This window comes from Impatiens glandulifera, chromosome 9 (assembly GCF_907164915.1).
Source record: "Impatiens glandulifera chromosome 9, dImpGla2.1, whole genome shotgun sequence".
Classification (NCBI taxonomy): Eukaryota; Viridiplantae; Streptophyta; class Magnoliopsida; order Ericales; family Balsaminaceae; genus Impatiens; species Impatiens glandulifera.
The window spans coordinates 31987578-32007820 of record NC_061870.1 but is presented as its reverse complement, the minus strand read 5'-3'; the positions used below and the strand labels follow the sequence as shown (position 1 = coordinate 32007820).

At 33.8% G+C, this 20243-nt stretch overlaps 1 protein-coding gene across 1 annotated transcript; it reads right to left on the bottom strand.

Moving 5' to 3' along the window:
- Window positions 1-507: 507 nt before the first annotated feature.
- Window positions 508-18241, bottom strand: LOC124913770 (ABC transporter C family member 2). Its single transcript, XM_047454186.1, has 28 exons — window positions 18066-18241; window positions 17376-17796; window positions 16966-17144; window positions 16020-16059; window positions 15739-15895; window positions 14889-15003; window positions 14705-14785; window positions 14559-14583; window positions 13404-13460; window positions 12930-12995; window positions 12388-12462; window positions 11823-11930; window positions 11128-11262; window positions 10294-10400; window positions 10115-10208; window positions 9097-9264; window positions 7195-7335; window positions 6197-6397; window positions 5781-5879; window positions 5535-5687; window positions 4684-5069; window positions 3586-3766; window positions 2955-3278; window positions 2118-2874; window positions 1904-2025; window positions 1441-1686; window positions 923-1349; window positions 508-821 (listed from the first exon to the last, which is right to left on the bottom strand). Exons 2-28 carry the CDS (start codon window positions 17700-17702, stop codon window positions 730-732), a joined length of 4863 nt encoding a protein of 1620 aa, XP_047310142.1. The 5' UTR covers window positions 17703-17796; window positions 18066-18241; the 3' UTR covers window positions 508-729.
- Window positions 18242-20243: the final 2002 nt, after the last annotated feature.

Sequence of the window (20243 nt, the reverse complement as noted above, 5' to 3'; positions counted from 1 at the left end):
TTCCTTCATTTTATTGAATAATTTAAGCGATAGCATCCTCCCCCACAAATATTTATTTGCTTCATCTTAATGTACATTATTCTTACAATCAAAACATTTATTTCATTCATTTTAATAAATAATTTTTCTATAATCAAAATCATTTCACAATTTTCTTTTAATTGGACCCTAATAAATGGCAAATCAAAATCTCCATCAAGGTGGATTAAATATAAATCATTTGGATTCAAGACCCTCTTTTCTTTTATTTTTGCAAAGGGAGTTAAGGAATTGAATGCTTTTTAGAAGTTTTTTACTTTTTGTTACATATTTTTTTTAATTATAACAAAACAAAATTTTACCCAAGCAATATTCAAACTTGTCAATATTTCACAAACAGGTATCAGGTAATATTAATTTCCTAAAATTCAAATAAAAACAGAAAATATCATCACTACAAAGTAGTAATGACAAGCTTTTTTTCTGAAGAATAATGAGAAGGGTGAAAGTCATCAATAACAAGAACAGAACAAAACAAAACAAAAAATTGCAATATAGGTTTTGGATATTGTACCCTTAATTTCACATTACTACAAAATGATTCATAAGAGAAATCATTAAGTACTATTTATAGTTAACACAATAAAATTTGACATTCTCATCCTCACTTATTGGTTACACAATATAAATTCAGGAAAATAAATAAGTTACAAAGTGAGATACAGGTAATCCTAACTATTTAGTAACACCTCACATATCAATCTGGTCCCAATTGATTCTTCTATCATCATCAAACCCGAATTCTGGCCTGTTACGACCCAGCCTACTCATAACCGCAAGACCTGCGCCATAAACAAGACAAATTCTTAATCCTGAATCAACCAAGCAAGTCTTAGTGAAAAAAATGCAGATAAGTAAGGTATTAATGATAATTTCGTCGCACCTTCTACCATTTTGTAGAGAGAGGACCACCATCTATCACGAGGAACCTGATACTGCTCAAGTGTCTCTTCAATAACTTTGTCGTGTTTTCCTTCGAGAACTTTCTGAAGAGTAATAACAGCATCCTTTGTTTTCCTCAGGATATTATTATCGTCTTCAATCTCCAACTGAACAAGATCATTGTGAGAAGAGGTGAGGCTAACAGCAAGAGCAAACTGTGCAGCAGCTGCCCATCGCGAAGATGCCAGCCATTTTCTGTGCCCATCTAGTTTTTTCTCCGCTTCCCTCTCCGATTTATTTACTCTATCTCCTGCGTGCACTAAGCTGCGTAAATACTCGGCATTAGCTGCTCCTGTGCTCTGAACCATCTTCGAGAAAGCACTATCTTCATTCTGCAGCAACTCTTCTGGGGTGTCATATTCGGAAAGCTGGTAATAATTACACCACCATTGTATTATTCACCGTTCCATCAAGAAAAATACGAAAACCCCAAAAGAAATAAGACAAAATGAATCATACCCGTCCAGAATCCAGCAAGAGGACTCGGTCACAATCTATAATGGTGTTGAGTCGATGAGCAATGATAAGCATGGTACATGATTTGAATTCCTCCCTTATTGTCTTCTGAATAAGAGCATCCGTTCTGACATCTACAGCAGCAGTTGCTTCATCAAGAACAAGGATCTTAGACCTACGAAGCAATGCTCGGGCAAGACTCAACAGTTGCCTCTGCCCAACACTGAAATTCTCCCCAGATTCGGACACCTAAATACAAGAGAGAAACACGATTCATCAATAATCCATTATGAAACACTTTTGTTTCTGTTTCTGGAAGCATTTATATATACAGAAACATTTAGAAACGAAATTTATTCAGAGTCAGAAACAAAAATAAATATCTAGAAACATTCCATATATAGAAACAAAGTGTTTCCAAATCAGGAAGACAGACATTTAAATTTAATGCTATTTTCACATGTACCTCGGCATCTAGACCAAGAGCATTCCTTCTTATTGGTTCCTTGAGGTGAGCCCTTTCTAAAGCTTCCCAAAGGTCAGCGTCATTGTGTTCACTAAAAGGATCAAGATTAAACCTAACCGTTCCTGGACAAAGAGAATTTAAAAAACATGGCAATTATTCAATTGACACTTGACTTCCTAGAAGAGTACCTATGAAATTAAGTACAAATCATTACCAGAGAAAAGAACAGGTGCTTGTGGGATAATACCCAGCACCTTACGTAGATCAGTCAATCCAAATTTTGCGACATCAAAATCATCTATTAAGATTCTTCCACTCTCCAGTTCAACAATACGAAATAAGGCATTAAGCATACTAGACTTCCCAGCACCAGTTCTCCCAACTATTCCAACCTTGTCACTGGGGGAAACCTTGAAGGTCAAACCATGCAGGACAGGAGGAAGTTCAGGCCTATAACGAAGGACCACATCTTCAAATTTAATAGAACCCGATGAAGGCCAACCGGGTGGGGGACGATTACTTTCCACGATTGTGGGGCCTTCAGAAGGCAAATCAATATATGTACCAACCCGCTCAACGGCATTCAAACTGTTCTCAGCCAAACTTGCCAGTCTTAGCACACCTGTCAGTAGGCTTGTAATGTTTAGAGCATAACTTAGAAGAAGACCCATTGTAGAAGCAAATTCTTCTTGATTTGAGGCTCTTCCATTCTGCATGACAGCAAAGGTTGCAGTAAGCCAAATCATCAGGCCTCCCAGTGTTTCAAGACGAATTCCAAGCCACCGGTTTGCACTCATGTTCAGAAGAGTGAATCTTATATTGTTATCCATGGATTTTCCATTAATATTTTCCATTCTGTCATAAGCTTTATATGCTCGAATAGTTGACAGACCATTTAGTGCTTCTCCAAATTGAGCATATACAGGAGATCTTGTGATGGAATCCATACGCTTTACCTCCCGGGATGTACTCTGCGAGAAATAAGAAAAAAACAAGTAAAATATATGAAAAATATGTAGTATTAAAAATAATGGTTGAAAATGTGATATACCTGATAATACAGATAAGCCATGTAAAAGAACACCAAAAGAGGCAATATTGCCCATAGGGACATTATGCTGATAATTCCTATCAAGATGAAAGTTGATATAAGCTGTGACACCTGGCCAAGAAACATATTCATGAATGGCGCAATGGAACGATCTATGTCACCAACATCCTTAGCAAATCTGTTGATAACCCGTCCAAGAGGGTTTGTATGGAAGAAGACCATTGGAGCCCTTAATATAGAGTTAAGCATGGCATGATGCAACTTTCTGGCCGCATAAAGGCTAGATAAGATCATCCAATATGAGTTTGCCAATGTCACCAAGACCTGTAACGGGAGATCACCATTGGGTTAGATATAAGATTGAGTTGGCGAGTTGTTGACCTAGACTCTCTTTCTCTATTTTAGGTCATAAAATAAATGGGATTTTGGTCTAAAAAATTATAGAATAAAAGTCAGCATTCAACGTATGGAGAGACCACGCATAAGAGAGGAGAGATGTCTCCATTAAAAAAAGTTAAGAAATGGAAAATGGTTAAGACATTATGAGGAATGTCATAATTATGCAAATATGAGAAGTACATGTAATAAGAATGTGATCAAGACACTTCTGTAGCTAGCAAATGAAACATACCTGACCAAATGATAGTAGTGAATATATCAAATTATAGAAATTTGTACTGTATCTATTCGAAGAGCTTTGATTTGTCCAAGTGCTTAACCATGTGCTACTTGAGATCCGGAGAATTTCAGTTGAGACATAGCATGCAAAGAGAATTGAAACTACCCACAGCCCTCCTAAAGCGTCCTTGTACCTGCAAGGGCATGAATCAACATTTAGCTCCCGAAAGTTGTTTGCAAGCACTTAAAACACTATAAATCAAGAAACTACGACAATAACATTGATGTTCTAGGAGAGTATCTAGAATTTTTTTATTAGCTCTTGCTGCAACGCCTCGGACTTGCGGGCCCGCAATGAAAGTGAAGAACATTGGTTATAGGCTCCTTAGGCGGCCAAGTAACTAAGCCAACACAACCCAACACAGAAGTGACTAACTCAATAGCCTCGGATTAAGTATCATCCTTTGAAGTATTTTCTCTATTTGGGAGACAAAAATCTCTCTAACATATACATGTGGCAGCTTTGTCGCATTCTGTCACAAGTACTAGTCTCAACCCCAAGTAGGATTTCCAGGTATGGACCTTCTGACAATTTGTTCTTATGACCGGGTTGCTCTAATATCAATTTAACGCACAGATCTTATAAGCTCACGATGTGTATGAGACTATTAACTATAGGCAAAGCAGCTGAGACACAACAGCCCAAGCCCAAAAGTATCTTATAAAGTTACTATAGCCCAATAGCTTGTAGTCATAATCTTTGTAGTAGTTTCTAGTAGTCCAAAAAACACCACATGCTGAAATAACTTTTGTTGGACAAATAACATTTCCCAGGTTGCCCTTGCCCTTTGTTGATATATCTATAACGAGAATGCCACACAGTAATATGCAAACTCTGGGAGAGCGAAGGATGAAGAGTCCTTGACACCAGAACAAATATTAATTTCTTATTACTGGCCCTTCTATTCAGCAAAAAAAGGGCTATTCTACTCCATCCTTCATGGGTGTGAATTATTATGTCCAGTACCATATGTATTTTTTTTTTAAATTTATTACCATGTGTATTATTCAAATGATAAACAGACAAAATGAAATAATATAAGACCAATACCTGTTTAAAACCCTAGAGCTGACAACTCCTGTTTCGCGTTCTTCCTGCTTGATAAGGACAGATTTTTCTTCTTTACGTTTACTTGCATTGCCAGCTTCCTTGGGCAACTCAATGGCCCCTCCATTAACTGTAGGTTTTGAGGATTTATTGTTGTCATTTTCAACAACTTCCTCATCTTCCTCATATTCTTCCACTTTACCAGCATTTTCCATCAGTTTTTGAAACATAGCACCATTTCTGGAGAGGTATTCATAAGTCCCATCTTCTAGGATTGTGCCTTCATGGACCACAATAATTCTATCAACTTCTGAGAGAAAATGTAGCTGGTTAGTGACTAGAACACGGGTTTTCCCTTTTAGTTCTTCCTTGATGCATCTTCCAAAGACCTGAAGGTGCAAAAATACTTGATAGTATTAGCTTCCCATTTAACACTCAATATCACAAAGCTAAACAAATAATAGGTACAAAGATATGACAACACAGTGAAAAATAGAACCAATGAAAATGAAATTAGAATAGGAAGATGAGAAAAATAGGGGGGAAAGTTAAGCATAAAATATCTACCATGGGCAATATGCATAAATTGAAAGATGAAAATGCGGACACAATCTCTTATTGCATTTAGGTATTATCATGTCATGGAGCTCAAGTCATTAAGGTACAGTATGCCATCTTCATCATGGAAACATTCAGAATCAAGGAATATAATTGAAAAAAGTTGAACTCCATATATAAACTTTGGGCTTAATGCAACAACATATCACAAAATTTTATATCAACTTTGGTTTAGACTCACTGAGGATGGTTGTGTTACAAATATATTTCTACTTCCATAAACCCAAATTAATTACCTGTCTACCAACATGAGCATCTAGAGCACTTAAAGGATCGTCAAATATGTAAACATCAGAATTTGAATATACAGCTCTAGCCATGGAAACCCTTTGCTTCTGTCCACCACTAATATTGACACCCCTTTCACCAATTTCAGTAAGATCACCACCCTGCAAAATAAACATTTATTTGCCCAATTATGATGTTTAATAAGCAAGAGACGAAGATATAAAACATAATATAACACATTACAAGTTACTCACAGGAAGCAACTCAAGGTCATGTCGCAGTGCAGTCACCTCTATCGCCTTCTCATACCTTGCAGGATCAAATTGAGATCCAAAGAGTATGTTCTCACGTGCCTATAATGCAAAGTAACCCACACAATAAAGTTTTAAAAAAATCACAAAAAAATATATTTAAATAGGCCACTACATAAGTTTTCTAGTGAATGCCAAGCATGTCCGTCGTTCATGTGTTCACTTACTCAAACTCAGGTAATAGCAGAAGGCTTGAGCACTGAGTAAAGCTCTATTTTTTTATAAAAAAAAACATCCATAAGAATACTAGTCCAAAGTATGATAATTTTCCCCCTAAACTTGACACTTGAGCTCATGAGGTACAAACAAAGATTGCACAATCAATCTAGAGTATGGAAGCCAGTAAGTGGTAAGCTTACAGTTGCATTGAAAATCCAAGAAACTTGTGGAACATAAGCAACTGTTCCTCTGATAACAACATTTGAATCAGCAATAGAAGGAAGTTCGCCAAGCATTGCGGAGATAAGTGATGTCTTTCCTTCTCCAGTACTGCCAACAACAGCTACTAAGCTACCAATGGGTATGTCCAAGTTTATTTTTGACAATGTTGGCTTCTCTGACTGAAGTAAAAGCCAAAACCAAAAATTAGGAATTAGAGTATTAAAATAATGTTTTGTTCATCACAAGTGAAGACAAAAAAATAGAACTTCAAAGACTATTGATTCTCTACTTTCAGTTAGATGATGCAGTGGCAATTCATTCATCTCAACAAATAAAAGCTCATAACTAGCTTAAGTCGCTTCAAGTCTAGTCATCCACTCTTTTCCAGCAACAAGCTTTGAACTTCCCTATCCCTTAACAAACCTCTTATTTCTTAGCCCCGACAAATATTAAAAAAGGTCAACTTTTTCATTAAAAAGAAAACGCAAGATGCGTTTACAGAATTACAGATGGAATGGAGAAGAGAAACAAAAACAAAAGAACAAAAAGAAGGCTAAATGCCAATAAGATCAAAAAATTCTCAACCTGGACAAAATTCCCGACAAATAAATAATAATAAAATCAAATAGTTACTGTAGCCTGACAAGCTTCAATGAAGTTGCTAGAGCACATAACACATAATGCAAACCAAATGTCAGTAGGAAGCTTATAGTTAGATATCCCCATAATCAATTGCAATTACAATTTGAGGGTAGGAAAAGAGGTATCTTAATTCAAGAAGACTTTCTCAGTCAATTGGGATAGGCATATTATCTTTCATTCAGCTCCATCATGATATTCCTTGGTTGACCTTGCATGTAACCAACACTCTTACCAACCAATTCAGAAGTTGGTCTAACTCATTCCCCATGAATTTATTCTATGTTAAGACTATCTACAAAATATTACAGGAGATCAATATAAAGAAGAAGCTAACCTTTGAATCCCAAGAGAATGATCCATCTTTAATGGAAATTGCAGGAAGTCCTGGTTGAATGGGTGGATTAGGTAGAAGAACCCTCTCTTCTTCCAAAAGAAGTTCTTCTAGACGTTTTAGAGATACATTTGCATTGACAACCTGTCAGAGAATTGTAGTACTAAAAGTTAATATTGCATAATGCGTAACAAGCAAGCATGAAACTTCTGGGGAGTAAATGAGAATTTATACAATGCCTGAGGAGAAAGAACTGAGGAATGTTACAAGAATCAGGAATTTGTTGCATAACTCATAAGACCATATGTCTCAACCATAGACTATAAGCATAGAACCACAACCTATGCTAGAAAAGATTAATCTAACAGTAAATATAGTTACCTAAAATGTTCAATTTGACTATGAACCCTTACCCACAACCCAGAAAAAATAGGAAAAAATCCAAACCATGATGGACTAAGAAATAATGAAATTTCAGACCAACATCATAGGACTCTTATCTGTAAGAAAATAGTCATATAAGCAAGAGCTGATAACAGTAAATCTATAAAATTCATTATGAATCAACGACGGACAAAAGAATGTACCAAAGGAAAGCCAAACATCTATTTAAGGATCTCATATTACAAAGAAATAGCCTTTTATATTCTAGTGTTTGACATAGGAGTCTAGGATGCAGTGCAGTAGCCATAGCTCCTAAAATAAAATTGGTAGGTAAGCGATTTGATAAGCTGTATAATAGCAGTTGCACAAGATGATGAGTTATCAACTGCTATATATATATATATATATATATACACAGGATCAGGAATAAGACCCGAAGTATTATAATGTGTTATATCCCAAGGTTATTCTTGTATTAATTTACTATAGCTCTACTAAAATCTAGCAATTACTCATCTTGTGCAAGGTAACTAACTTCATCCCTAATGTACTTCCAGCTAATGCATCGCGGATTATAGAATTGAGTTATTAGTTCATCTTTTACAAGTACAGAGACAGATATGGAATGACTTGTGTCTTTCAATAAAAAATAAACATGAAAGAAGCAAAATAGTAAAGGAAACACCACTATAAGGGATCATAGTGTAATGTTTCATATTGTTTTTCAGTCAGTTATCTTAATCTATGTATCTTTTGAAAAAATTGGAAGATCTTTTCAAAAGTTATCTTCATCTATGTAAAATCTGTCAGTACATTCATTCTTTCACTTTATAGATAATGGAAATTACAATTATGCTTAAGTAATTGTCAGATTTTAAAAAAAAAATGGGACAACGGATTAAGTATGTACCCCGCAAACACACTTAACCATTAACCAGGCGCAGAACTTGCCGCCTCACGGGCTCGAACCCAGGAACTTAGGGTTAGTATCCACCTCTTATTGCCGCTAGGCTAGAAGAGGGGACGTAATTGTCAGATTTTAGATAGGCCAAGAAACTAAATTATATTTAACCTTTCCATAGAAGTTCTTTTTCTACTTATTACTAGATAGACTATTATTTATCCTACATGATTCTAGCTTCTGATTTTAGGCATAAAAATGATAGCCATCAGAACTTTTATTTCTTATAACTTGGAATGAGATCAAAATGGACAATTACCAAATGACAACTGAATATACTCGAACATGTCCTTATGAAGTGGCATAACAAAAGAAAACAACAGTTTAGCTTCAAACAATGGGTGTCTATATTTCAAGAAAATGACTACCCATATTTTTCTTGGCATTATATTTCAAACTTCTAATAACAAATAAGTTAAAGATTACTGGAAAATTAATGATATAGTAAGACAGCTATAGAACAAAGGCTGAAGAGGATCAACTAACACGTGAAACTGAGTCCTATATAGATTTATATTAGCATAGAAGTTTGGAGAATAATATCAATTAGAAGGGCATACCTGGGTTATTATATTTGGAAGCATGAACAGTGGAAAACGTAGAACCGCGAACAAAGAAAGTGATGTGAAAGCCCTTGCAGGTGTTAGATCACCCCCGAGTAACGTGAACAACGTAAATGAAACCACAATAACTAGGACGGGAATACTATTCAACAAAAAGGAATTGAACTGCAAAATCAAGAAGATAGACAATTACTTTAGAATCAGAATCAGAATCAGAATAAAAATAAAAAACAGTTTATCTTTAATTGTAAGAGACGAGAATCAGAATTCTACTTCTTTTCCAATCCATTGGCTAACCCGTTTATTAGATTATGGAATAAGTGAAGCCTTCAACTGGCCACGTTGTATATCCATTTCAAAGGATATGACCCCTCATTTTGTACAGTATTAAAACTGAGATCAAGAAAAACCACATTTGTGGAAGATTCTTTCAACAGAACAGAAATCCTTCTGAGGTCATTGAACTGATCATGAATAATCTAATGGAAAACACTTGGAGCTCGTTTGATCTTTGGTTATTTGAGGGGTTTTGTCCAAAAAACTTGTTGATAAAAAAAAGTAAGTTATTTGGGTTTTTAATTGGTTTAATTATTAAAATGTCCTTTTGTATTTAAAATTTAAATTTAATAAAAATAAAGTAGGGGTATTTTAGTATTTTCATGGTTAGAATGATAGTGATGTGATAGAGAGAGAATTTCTAAAAAACTGGGTAAAATCCCAAAAACCATATCAAACGAGCTCCAATGATGGTTTCTTCACAAGTCAAGATTATGATATCCAATTTAAAGAATAAATGTTGGTAAAAATGATAAAATAATCCCACAAAGTTGCTTTCTAGTATGATAAACGAATTAAAAGATGGATAACATTCAGTATTAAATGTGTTAGCTCCGCAATATCTAATTGGAATGATGCTTCTTATTAACATGCTTTTCAAATTCATCTTCAAGAAAATTTATTTCAAAAGCTAATATTTCTCCCCTGAGTAAAACACTAAGGTATGAGAATGTCATACCGATCCAAGTAGCTGTGCCCTACGAAACCATCCCAGCTCCTCATTTCGAATATTCTGGACTTTGGATTTGAAACTGTCCTCCCATGCATAACATCTAAGCCAGTAGTAGGAAGACTCAAATTAATATTGAAAAAAGGACAAACAAGGACAACGAAGATGATAAATATATATAACCATACTTCACAGTGTCCATAGCAGCCAGAATTTCATTCATGAGGCCAATTCTCTTGTCAGTACGCTGCAATCCTTCCTTGGAAAACTTTTGCATTCTACTTATCACAACCGTCTGTAGTGACAAAATAAGCTCAGAGGTAAAACAATCCATAAATCAAACGGTAATCCTCATCACCATCCACCCGCAAAATTAAAGCAAAACAAAAAAGAACTCCAAAAATAAAGAAGAAATAAGGATATGAAATATAAGAGCACAGTGTGTTTGTGCAAATGTTCAAGAAATTTATCAAAGAATGTAACTGACGCGAGACATAGGTATATCAAACCAAATAGATAATCTGTCCAAAATGTGAAGAAAGATGTTAACCCAATGCAGTTCCTATAGCCCAGAAAGGCATTTCTATAGATGCTTCATCAACTGTGAATGCTCGATATGAAAAGATCATCTGGGAATGGAAACCTACAGAAGTAAATATTTGCAAAGATAGTGAAATCAACTCCAGAGTTGATCATCCACTGATTTATCAAAATTGCAACTTCTAATGATTTACTCTTCTTTGTTACAAATTTACAATGTCAAAGCTTCTACAAACATAAAATCGTGTACTCATATTTTCCGAAATCCCCATGAAAATGCCACACTCTGAGAATTATGATGGAAGAATAGGTGAGAATTGAAGAACCTTTGCATACTTTAGTAGATCAGGAGAGCATATCATTATTGTGATTGGAAATAATATTCATACATAATCATAATGGCTTTCAGAGTATTGCATTTATATTTGTAGGAGCTAAATATAATAAAGAAAACTAAAATGTCCTAAAAAGAGTCAAAATACCTGTATGGGAAACAAAAGAACAAGCAGTAGCGCACCAAGCAAGGAAGCTACACCCAACTGTTGGTAAAGCAAAATCATTGCAATAACGATACGGAAAGGAGCTGACCACAAAGTGTGAAGTGACTGGCAAATTTGCTGTGAAGATTAAAGGAGATTTAGTCTCATGCCAACCAAATGATGTTTATTCTAGAAATTCATGATAGGTAGACAACAACAAAAAAATGGATAGCTTATTTCCTTGATCCAGGTGAGAAATCATCTAAACAACTACCAGTTGCTTCTTTCAAATGGTTATGCAAATAAATGTATCAGCAAACAGTGCAATAATACGGTACACTATTTGGTGCCAGAATCCTAGCCTAATAGTACATGTTAAACTTGGATCCACAAAAAGTTATGCCCAGCATCAGATGCAACTCGCTCTGGACAGAATTAACCCACAACTATTTAAGGTATCTAGTTTTCCATAGATCCATCTTCTCTAACCAACCTTTCTATTCTAAAGTTTACAAGAATCAATTTAAGCAACTCAAAAATAAAATAAAAGTTTGAAATTACATCATTTCCAGGATGGGGTGAAGATACCTATATTTATCAACGGCAGACAGAAACGCATCTACTATGAAAGTTGTTTCACCACAGATAAAAATACTGAAAAAGTAATGGATGCCATGTGTAAAATTGCAAAAGTATACCTGAAGTGCTTCAGAATCAGTTGACATCAAATTTGTTATTTTTCCCGACGAGAACTTTTTGCGACTCTCATGGGTTAGCCTTAAAGACTTTCGAAACACAGCAGCAATCTAGAAAAACATGGAGTTCCAAATGAGAACACTGCTGTGAGATTAAACTCAACCATCGATGCATCCAATTAGGATAGGAAATCTAATGTCCAAAGTGAAAACATGGCTGCTACCACTAATAAATGTTATGAAAATTTTCAACTCACAATCATTAGTACTGTACAAATGGTCCGTGTACAAATTACAATGTAGAGAACAGAATGTATTGTTCAGATTATTGAGGATATTGTTTTAAATAATAGTGATCATCTATTTAGGATATCAAAAGCAATAGTGTCATAATCAAAATCAATAATATAATAGTTATATATGTTACGAGGTATTATCCAGATCTATCTTGAATACTTCATACAGGATGAACATAAATAATATAAGTTCAGACTATGCAAGTGAGAAACAGAAATACTAATATCATAAACATTTAATAGAGGGCTGATGAAAAAGTATATGACCCTACCAAAGTTGCTCGTAGCCTATAACCAACCCGCATGACATTCTGGAAGTATTGGCCTTCACACAACACCCCAAATACCTGAAATAAGTCAATAATCAAATGAAAAGTAATACCATAAAATTAAAACCACTTACACTTTTTCTCAGTTATAGAGAATCAGCACAGAGAAATTGATAGTATATACATAATACAATGTTACTATAAGAATGTGCAAATTAGTGACCAAAATAAGGAATTAGTAATCACCAATATAATGCATGAGAAAATAACCAAACTGTCTCCAAAGAAACAAAGGTGTGTGAATCAGTAGAGGCGGAAATTACTAACTTTTTCTATGACTGTGTGTCTATTCGTATATCAAAAGTAAGCCCCAAAGGTGCACACAATTTCAAGTAAGAAAAAGTAAGGGAACACACATACTTGATTGGGGCAACAGGAACAGAATGACAGCATAAAATAAGCATCAGAAATTTAAGTATGCTTGAAACATTCATTTTCACACTGACATTAAGCCAAAAATTAAAGAAAAAAGGTTCATTTCTTACCACTCCAAGAAAGATTGAGAAGGCATAGATATAACCAGTCCAAGCAGGATCTCCATTTTGCATCGACTGCAGATTATCCATGAGATAACACAGATTGAAGGTCATCTTTTAAAGGCAAAAGTACAGACACGCTAAATATTTTTATTTGGCAGATTTAGAGCATAATCTCAACTTCATAAAGTGATATTTTTAACCAACTTTGAACGACAACATAAACCAAATGAACCCCCAACAGTTAATTTATTGATCTGAGACCTTATTCATATGTAGGAGAACAAGAGTTCAAATCTTATTATATTAAAATAACGTTCTCAGAGAGAGATGAGCCCTTGTTGAACTAGGTTTTCATAATTAAAAGGACCGGGGAAGTAATAAATTTAAACATCATCTAATCATCAATCATTTCAAAATGACAAAAGAAAAGGCCTACATACACAAATATAAACCCAGTACATCATCAACACACACACTAACCTGTAGAAGTTTATTTAATATTAGTGGCCCTACAAACTGGGAGGCATCATTACCAATCTACAATATTGGCAAACAAGAGTTAGACTGTGTATAGAAACATTTGGACAAGCATTGTAACATGATTCACATTACTTCAAATATTATAAATGGAGTAGGATAAATCAGTAAATATTGCAATTAAATAAATACAATATTAATTGGTGATGCTGAAGACAAATAGATTAAGGTCTCGTTTGATGTGGATTATTTGGATATAATCCAAGTAAAACATCATCTAATCATCAATCCCTTCTATCAAATCGTCACCTAAAATATCAAATACCCTTACTTTATTCATTATAACATTTTAAAATATTAAATACATAAGAATATCCTGATAATTTAACCCAAATAATCCATTTTTCATCAAACATCTACTTAGAGGCAAGAAATAAGTCAGTACGACATGACTTAAGTAATAATGATAAAGCTAAATCATTATTTTGTTTCTTATTTCTTGCTTTGTTCTCCCCCTCCCCCCCTAACATTTGAACGCAACTTGCGTTCATTTTATTGAAAAGTTGACATTTTCCAAAATGATAAAGCTAAATCTTCAATAAAAAATTAAATAAATCAATCAGCTACTCAGTTCCTTCCAATCCTACTTCCTCCATGTGACTTTGTCACCATTTATTCTGAATACATATAAATGCATTAGAATTATCAATTGCCAACTAACTTTTGTAGTCCAAATTCACGGAATCAGTAGTTATTAGTACCAGATGATATGAATAGTCTAAAACACTTAAGACAATTTTCCATTAAATTGAAGGAGAAAAACTATTATGTCTTAAAAGAAGTTTCAAGTCTCCTTTAACAACTTAAACATTTTAGTTTAGGGTTACAATCTACAGTATCTAAGAGATAAGAATTTCGTTAATTTTTTTTTTTAATGTAGCAAGTTAGCATGACCCCCCACCCCACAGTCATGACTTCCACTTCCATTTAAAGCGTTTAAAGTGTGACCTTTGGTCTCTTAGGAATCACTCTTTCACTTGAGCTACTTTAGTGGGTTAAGAGATAAGAATTTCATTATTTCAATAAGTGAATATGAATGATCATGGACATGCGCCAACCAGGAAAAGTAATCAGCCAAAATGGCTTTAGGAATCACACCTTCCAAAAGCCTCCCCACCAAAACCTACAAGAAACACAAATTTATATTGGTTTGCTATTTTTATATTACTATCCATAAACCAATAAATATCCCCCAACTTTATAAGCAATTGGAAATAAAGATAAGCAGCATGTTAGATCCGTACCTTCCACCAAGAGCACGGTTTAATGCTCTCAAAAGCCAAGGTTTAGGTTTGCGTGATTCCTCCGCCCAGCATTGTTGAAACCTAGAAGAACAAGAAATAAAGCATCATGTCAATGAGAATTCATTTCTGGACTTCAGATAGAAGATAGAAAGAGATAAAAGAAAAAAGGCCAGCCAGAACTAACTTCTCATTCAGTGTCTCGGACCTATCCCATGTATCAAGCTTCCAGACATCCTTATCTGTGAGAGGCTTCTTAAATCCCAGTTGCATAATTGGATTCATCCATGAAAAAGTGAATTCTACAAACAAAAGAAGAAATGGAAGTATATCTAAGTTAAGCGGTTGAAAGCAGTAATTAATACAAATGGATGAGGGGATTCATCCCAAGAGAAGTTTTCACAGACAATGCAAAAACAAATGTAACTAGTAAATTATAGTTAAAAAGGGAACAAATGGCTAGTATGAGTGACCCAGAAGATTGAGCATGGTACACACTACTTGGTGCATGAGCAGGCAAAAAATAGAACAAGAATGTCAAAGTATAAGCGATTGTTAGCTACTAATAGACATATATCATTTCAAGCACCATTGGCTTGCAGATATGCTTTCATAATTGTGAAAGTCAAATACTCAAAACTGAACAAAATTTTAAAAGAAATACTATCTTTAGTAAGAATGACTCGCCCAGAGAAGACAAAGTTGTTTTGGGTAAACACACGCGCAGAGGGATCCAACGCCATACCGCTCCCAGGATCTCACCTGTTCTTTTCTTAGAACAACAGATTTTCTCCAACTTGCTGTCTAATTCGGACTGGAGCTCACCCCCTTACCCAACATAGAGCAATTACCATTATTGGTCAGTTTTTTGTTCAAGTGTAGCATGCTATACACAGTTTTGTGCTAGGAGACTTGTCTTACTAATATATAGCTCAACTTTGTCTTCTAAAAAGAAACAGAGCTCAACAATCCAAATAGAAAAACCATTTATTCATGCATGTTTCACTGGACAGCAAATTTGAATTAGTGGCACATACTGGAGAATATGTTGGCATGTCTCTCAGGACATATCTGCTCTCCTCCAGGAAGTTCTTCATATTCAGCCGTATCAACAGATTCAATTTGCATAGGAATATAGCCCATATAAGGATCCAAACTTGGGTAATAAACAAGCAAAAGCACACCGAATAAAACCTACATTGCAAATAATAATAACTAAATTAATTGAGAATAAATTGTAATGAGGGAGTTGGATAAGCATCGAGAATAATGTAATCCGAAAAGGAGAAATAATAGGAATAAAAAGATCAAACCAAACCTGAGCCGCGACCTCACTGAGATACAAAATTATAACAGATCTGCAAGGACAGAACATAAGAAAGCAAATTAAATATTGTCTGGCAATTTTTGTTCATCACAGGATTGTATTCAAGATGAAAAAAACACCTTCACCAGAGGAATTCATATTTTCTCATTAATGTGTTCTTTTTTTCTTTTCTTTTTGAATTAAAGAGAACTAGCATGACACCCAAAATGTTAAAATGATATCCATTATTGTGTTCTTGATTACAAGTAAATGAAAATAATCAGTTTAACCGAGTTAGCAACATCATCTAACACAATGCTAGCCACGCGTTTGCTTCAATCCGAAAAATGGGGACGTGTACGGAATGAGAATTTTTTGATCTTATTGGCATTTGAAATTCTTACGTTGTTTTCTTATTTCTTGTCTTATTTTTCTCTTCACCTTTGTAACGTTTGAACGCATCTTGCGCTCTTTTTAATAAAAGTTTACCTTTTTCAAAAAAAAAATCTAACACAATGCTAGCGATCAGTAGATTCAGTAATTATAGTTAACCCGATTTAGACAAGTACATATCTCAATTAAACTTAAAATAAATCACTTTGTGGATATTCTCCAATAGTTTTACCGAATGACAAAGTAAGTAAACATCAACTTTGAATTAAAGCTTTGTAGGATACACAAAAAGATCAGGACATGGTGCAATAGATTCATGGAGCCAACCAATTAGACACTTCCTAAAGCACAAAGCTTCTATAGTGAATTGCTTTCATCTGACTAATAAAAAATTCTAAAAAAACCTTACTTCATTTGACTGATTTTCTTGAAAATCATATAAAATTTTAAGAGTTTAAAAATATCTTCAACAAACCAAAGTCATACAAGAAATGTAAACAAAAAGTAATAGATCACAAAAGAGAATAGAGAAGGATGTACCAAGAACTGTTAAAAAAAAACTAACCTGTCATAGAACTCCTGGACTTGAAGAATCATATTGACCATGACAGCATCCCCTACTAATGCATAAATGAGTCCAAACCTCACAACCGACCGAAACTCGTAAATGTAAACCTTAGTTTCTATAAGAGTCATGATCAAGACAGACAACCAAGCAAGAACTTGAATGACGAGTGAAACAATCTGGTAAAACAATTATATATTAGTATAACACACATAATCATGACTTGAGAACATCTATGATTCAAAATGTGATAGCCCCAAAACCAAGAGATGGCTATGATTACTTTACTAGTTATGTTAGCAAATTAGCCATAACAAACAAAGTATATAAAACTTCATATGAATCTCACATGACATCACAAAATGACAGGTTAAAGATAAACTGAATGCTTGTTAAAAATATAAACACACCTCGTATGGGGCAAGACCAAACCCATCAAGATTCAATACCGACACTCCCATGACCAATCTGTATAGAGGTTCAGCAGTGCAATAGGCAGCCACCAATGCCAATAGATAATTACAGTAACTCGATTTCAAGCAAAACCTCTTGATTTTAAAGTTTGTCTTGGTTAACCATATCCGGTACAAGCAGAGACCCATGAGTATAAAATTTGAAATAGTAATCACAAGTGTATCCGTCGCACAAGGAGTAAAAGCTCCAAATGCATTGTCTCCTGCTCCCCACACTCCATTCTTTTTAGGCTGACAAAACCAATCCACAGGTTTGAAAGCCATCGCAAGCAAGTCACTGTCCTAATATAAATCCACTACAAGCACATCAGTCGTTCCTTATGATTTTTTTAAGGTCAACACCTGTTATTTCCCAATCCTACATAGAGTAAACAAGATTTAGCCGATTGAAAATATATCTAAATTCAGAAACAAAGTCATCTTGTTTGAAATCAGAACAACATGGTACCAAATCACTAAAATCAACTGTTTAGGTATCAAACACGTTAGAATGCGGATCCAGTTGACTAGTTGAGCAAGTGAAATGAAACTTCAAACATCACAGATTCAATAGAAAGGAAAAGATAAAACAATAAACAACTAGCCAGCAAAAGCATCCAGATGATGAAAATAGCATGTTTAACTTACAATCCGACCTTCTGATCCTATCCGGATCAGAAAGAACAGCAGCGCGGAAAGATATCACGATTTATTGGAAAAAGGTCAGTTGAGAGAATAGAATCTCTAGCGGAGTGCGCCAGAGAGATGGAGACTCGCGGCGGGGGGGGGGGTCCACGAAAATATGCTTCTTTGGTTGATGAGGAATCAGGAATTGATAATGCCTCTATATAAATTACGGTGGCTAAATAAAACTTCCGTCCGTCATTGATGACGATGCAATTTGTTTTAATGGAGATTCTTCCAAAACTTTTCAATTTATTTTTTGACCTTTTGTTAGGACCGAAGATTTTTCAAAACTTCCTTTTCATCAAATAATGAGGTTGTATATATATTTAATTTCAATATGAAAATTGATTTTTTTAGGATTTTTAGCTTATCATTGCCACATGCGGCTAGAGGACCCATCATCTCTTTAAGAAAAAAATAAATACTTGCGTTACAATTACTTTTAAAATTATTAAAACGTGAATTTTATTATATTTTATTAAATTAAAAAACTGATTTTATTTTTATTTAAAATAAATAATTGATTTAGATGAAATGTTTTTAAGTGAAAAGTTTATTTTATTATATTTTATTAAAGGAAAAAGTGAAATTAATTTTATTTTATTTTAAATAAATAATTGAATTAGATAAAATGTTTTTAAGTGAAAAGTGAATAAAAAAAATACTTTTGATAAAATTTTAAATCAAACATATTTGGTTTTGATTTGTAATAAAAAAAATTATAGCAAAGTTGGTTAATCAATTATACTATTTAATCATTTTTAAACACTATAATATTATTTGATTTGATTTTTTTAAAATACAAAATGTATTTTAAAATAAAGTTGTTCATTATCAACTCTTTAGTAGAATCATTAGTCAGTGAGGACTTAATATAATATAAGAAGAAAAATTAAAAGAGGACATGAAATTAATGTAAAAAAAAAATCCTATATACACCGTAATTGTAAAAACCACGATGCTATTTAGTCTTAGGTCAGAACCGGACTCGAATTTTGGCTGTTCCAGTCTAAAAAAACATGAATTTTGACAGCAAAAAAAATAAGTTTTAGGGAGGTTAAAATTCATGACCATATAATAATTTCAAGTATTCATCCTATACCATTAGGTTATTCATGACCATATAATAATTTCAAGTATTCATCCTATACCATTAGGTTAGTTCTAATTATGTTTAAAAAATATTGTTTATTTTATTAAATTAGTTGCCCTGGAAAGTGGATTGCCCTAACCCGGGGGCTTGCTGGGCTTACCTGGGGCCGACCCTATCTTAGGTAGCAGTTTGGGTCAGTGGTAGGTTTGTGGGTTCGAATGATCAGATTAACGAGTTGAGCAATACTAATTAACTTGAACCTGATATACTTAGTAATTCGTGTCAAAATCTCTAACATGAACCTGACATGTTTATTTATGATTGACCCATCTCCGACCCGATTTACCTATCTCAACTTGAACTCAACCCGATGTAATTAATTCACATTTATTTGTTTCAAATTATAATCACATCAACACAAAACAAAAAATGAAGTTAAATCACAAATCCACCTACAAAAAGAAAAAAGAAAATGAGTGAGTGAGTAGAAAATAAAAATACAAAATTCAAAAAAAAAAAAAAAAACTTATAAACGAATTATTGAATCTATTTTGGGTCATTTCAGGTCGACCCGATTTTAACATTTTTATTAATCAGGCTAAACAGGTCGACCTGATTTTAACTTATAAAAAAAAATACATCACTTTAAACTTTTTTTTAGTAACCTATTTATTTTTTTTTATTCGTATTAGACCTACTTAGTCTGTTACAAATTTTAAGAGAAGAAAGCCTAAATTTGTATTTTATTTTACAGAACTTAAGTATAGTGTAATATATATATATATATATATATATATATATATATATATATATATATATATATATATATATATATATTGTTCAACTATTTTTTTCACTTAATATTTTTATATAATATTGTTCATTCAAATAACAGAGACTGTTTGGTTTGGTTTGGTTTGGTGTGGACTTGTAGTATGTGATTGACCATTTGTTTTGAATTGTAGGAATTAAATGTGCATTTGACATCTATATTATTAACAAAATCTTCTAAAGTCGCTCTTGATATTGACATCATTGATGATCTA

Bases quoted from the DNA above. Each gene is read 5' to 3' on its own strand.
- LOC124913770 (XM_047454186.1), bottom strand. From the start codon at position 17,702: ATGGCTTTCAAACCTGTGGATTGGTTTTGTCAGCCTAAAAAGAATGGA. The intron at 11,263-11,822 runs GTATACTTTTGC...TAATCTTCACAG, and splicing joins CTGATTCTGAAGCACTTCAG to CAAATTTGCCAGTCACTTCA. The intron at 6,398-7,194 runs GTTAGCTTCTTC...CTTTTACTTCAG, and splicing joins CATTCTCTTGGGATTCAAAG to TCAGAGAAGCCAACATTGTC.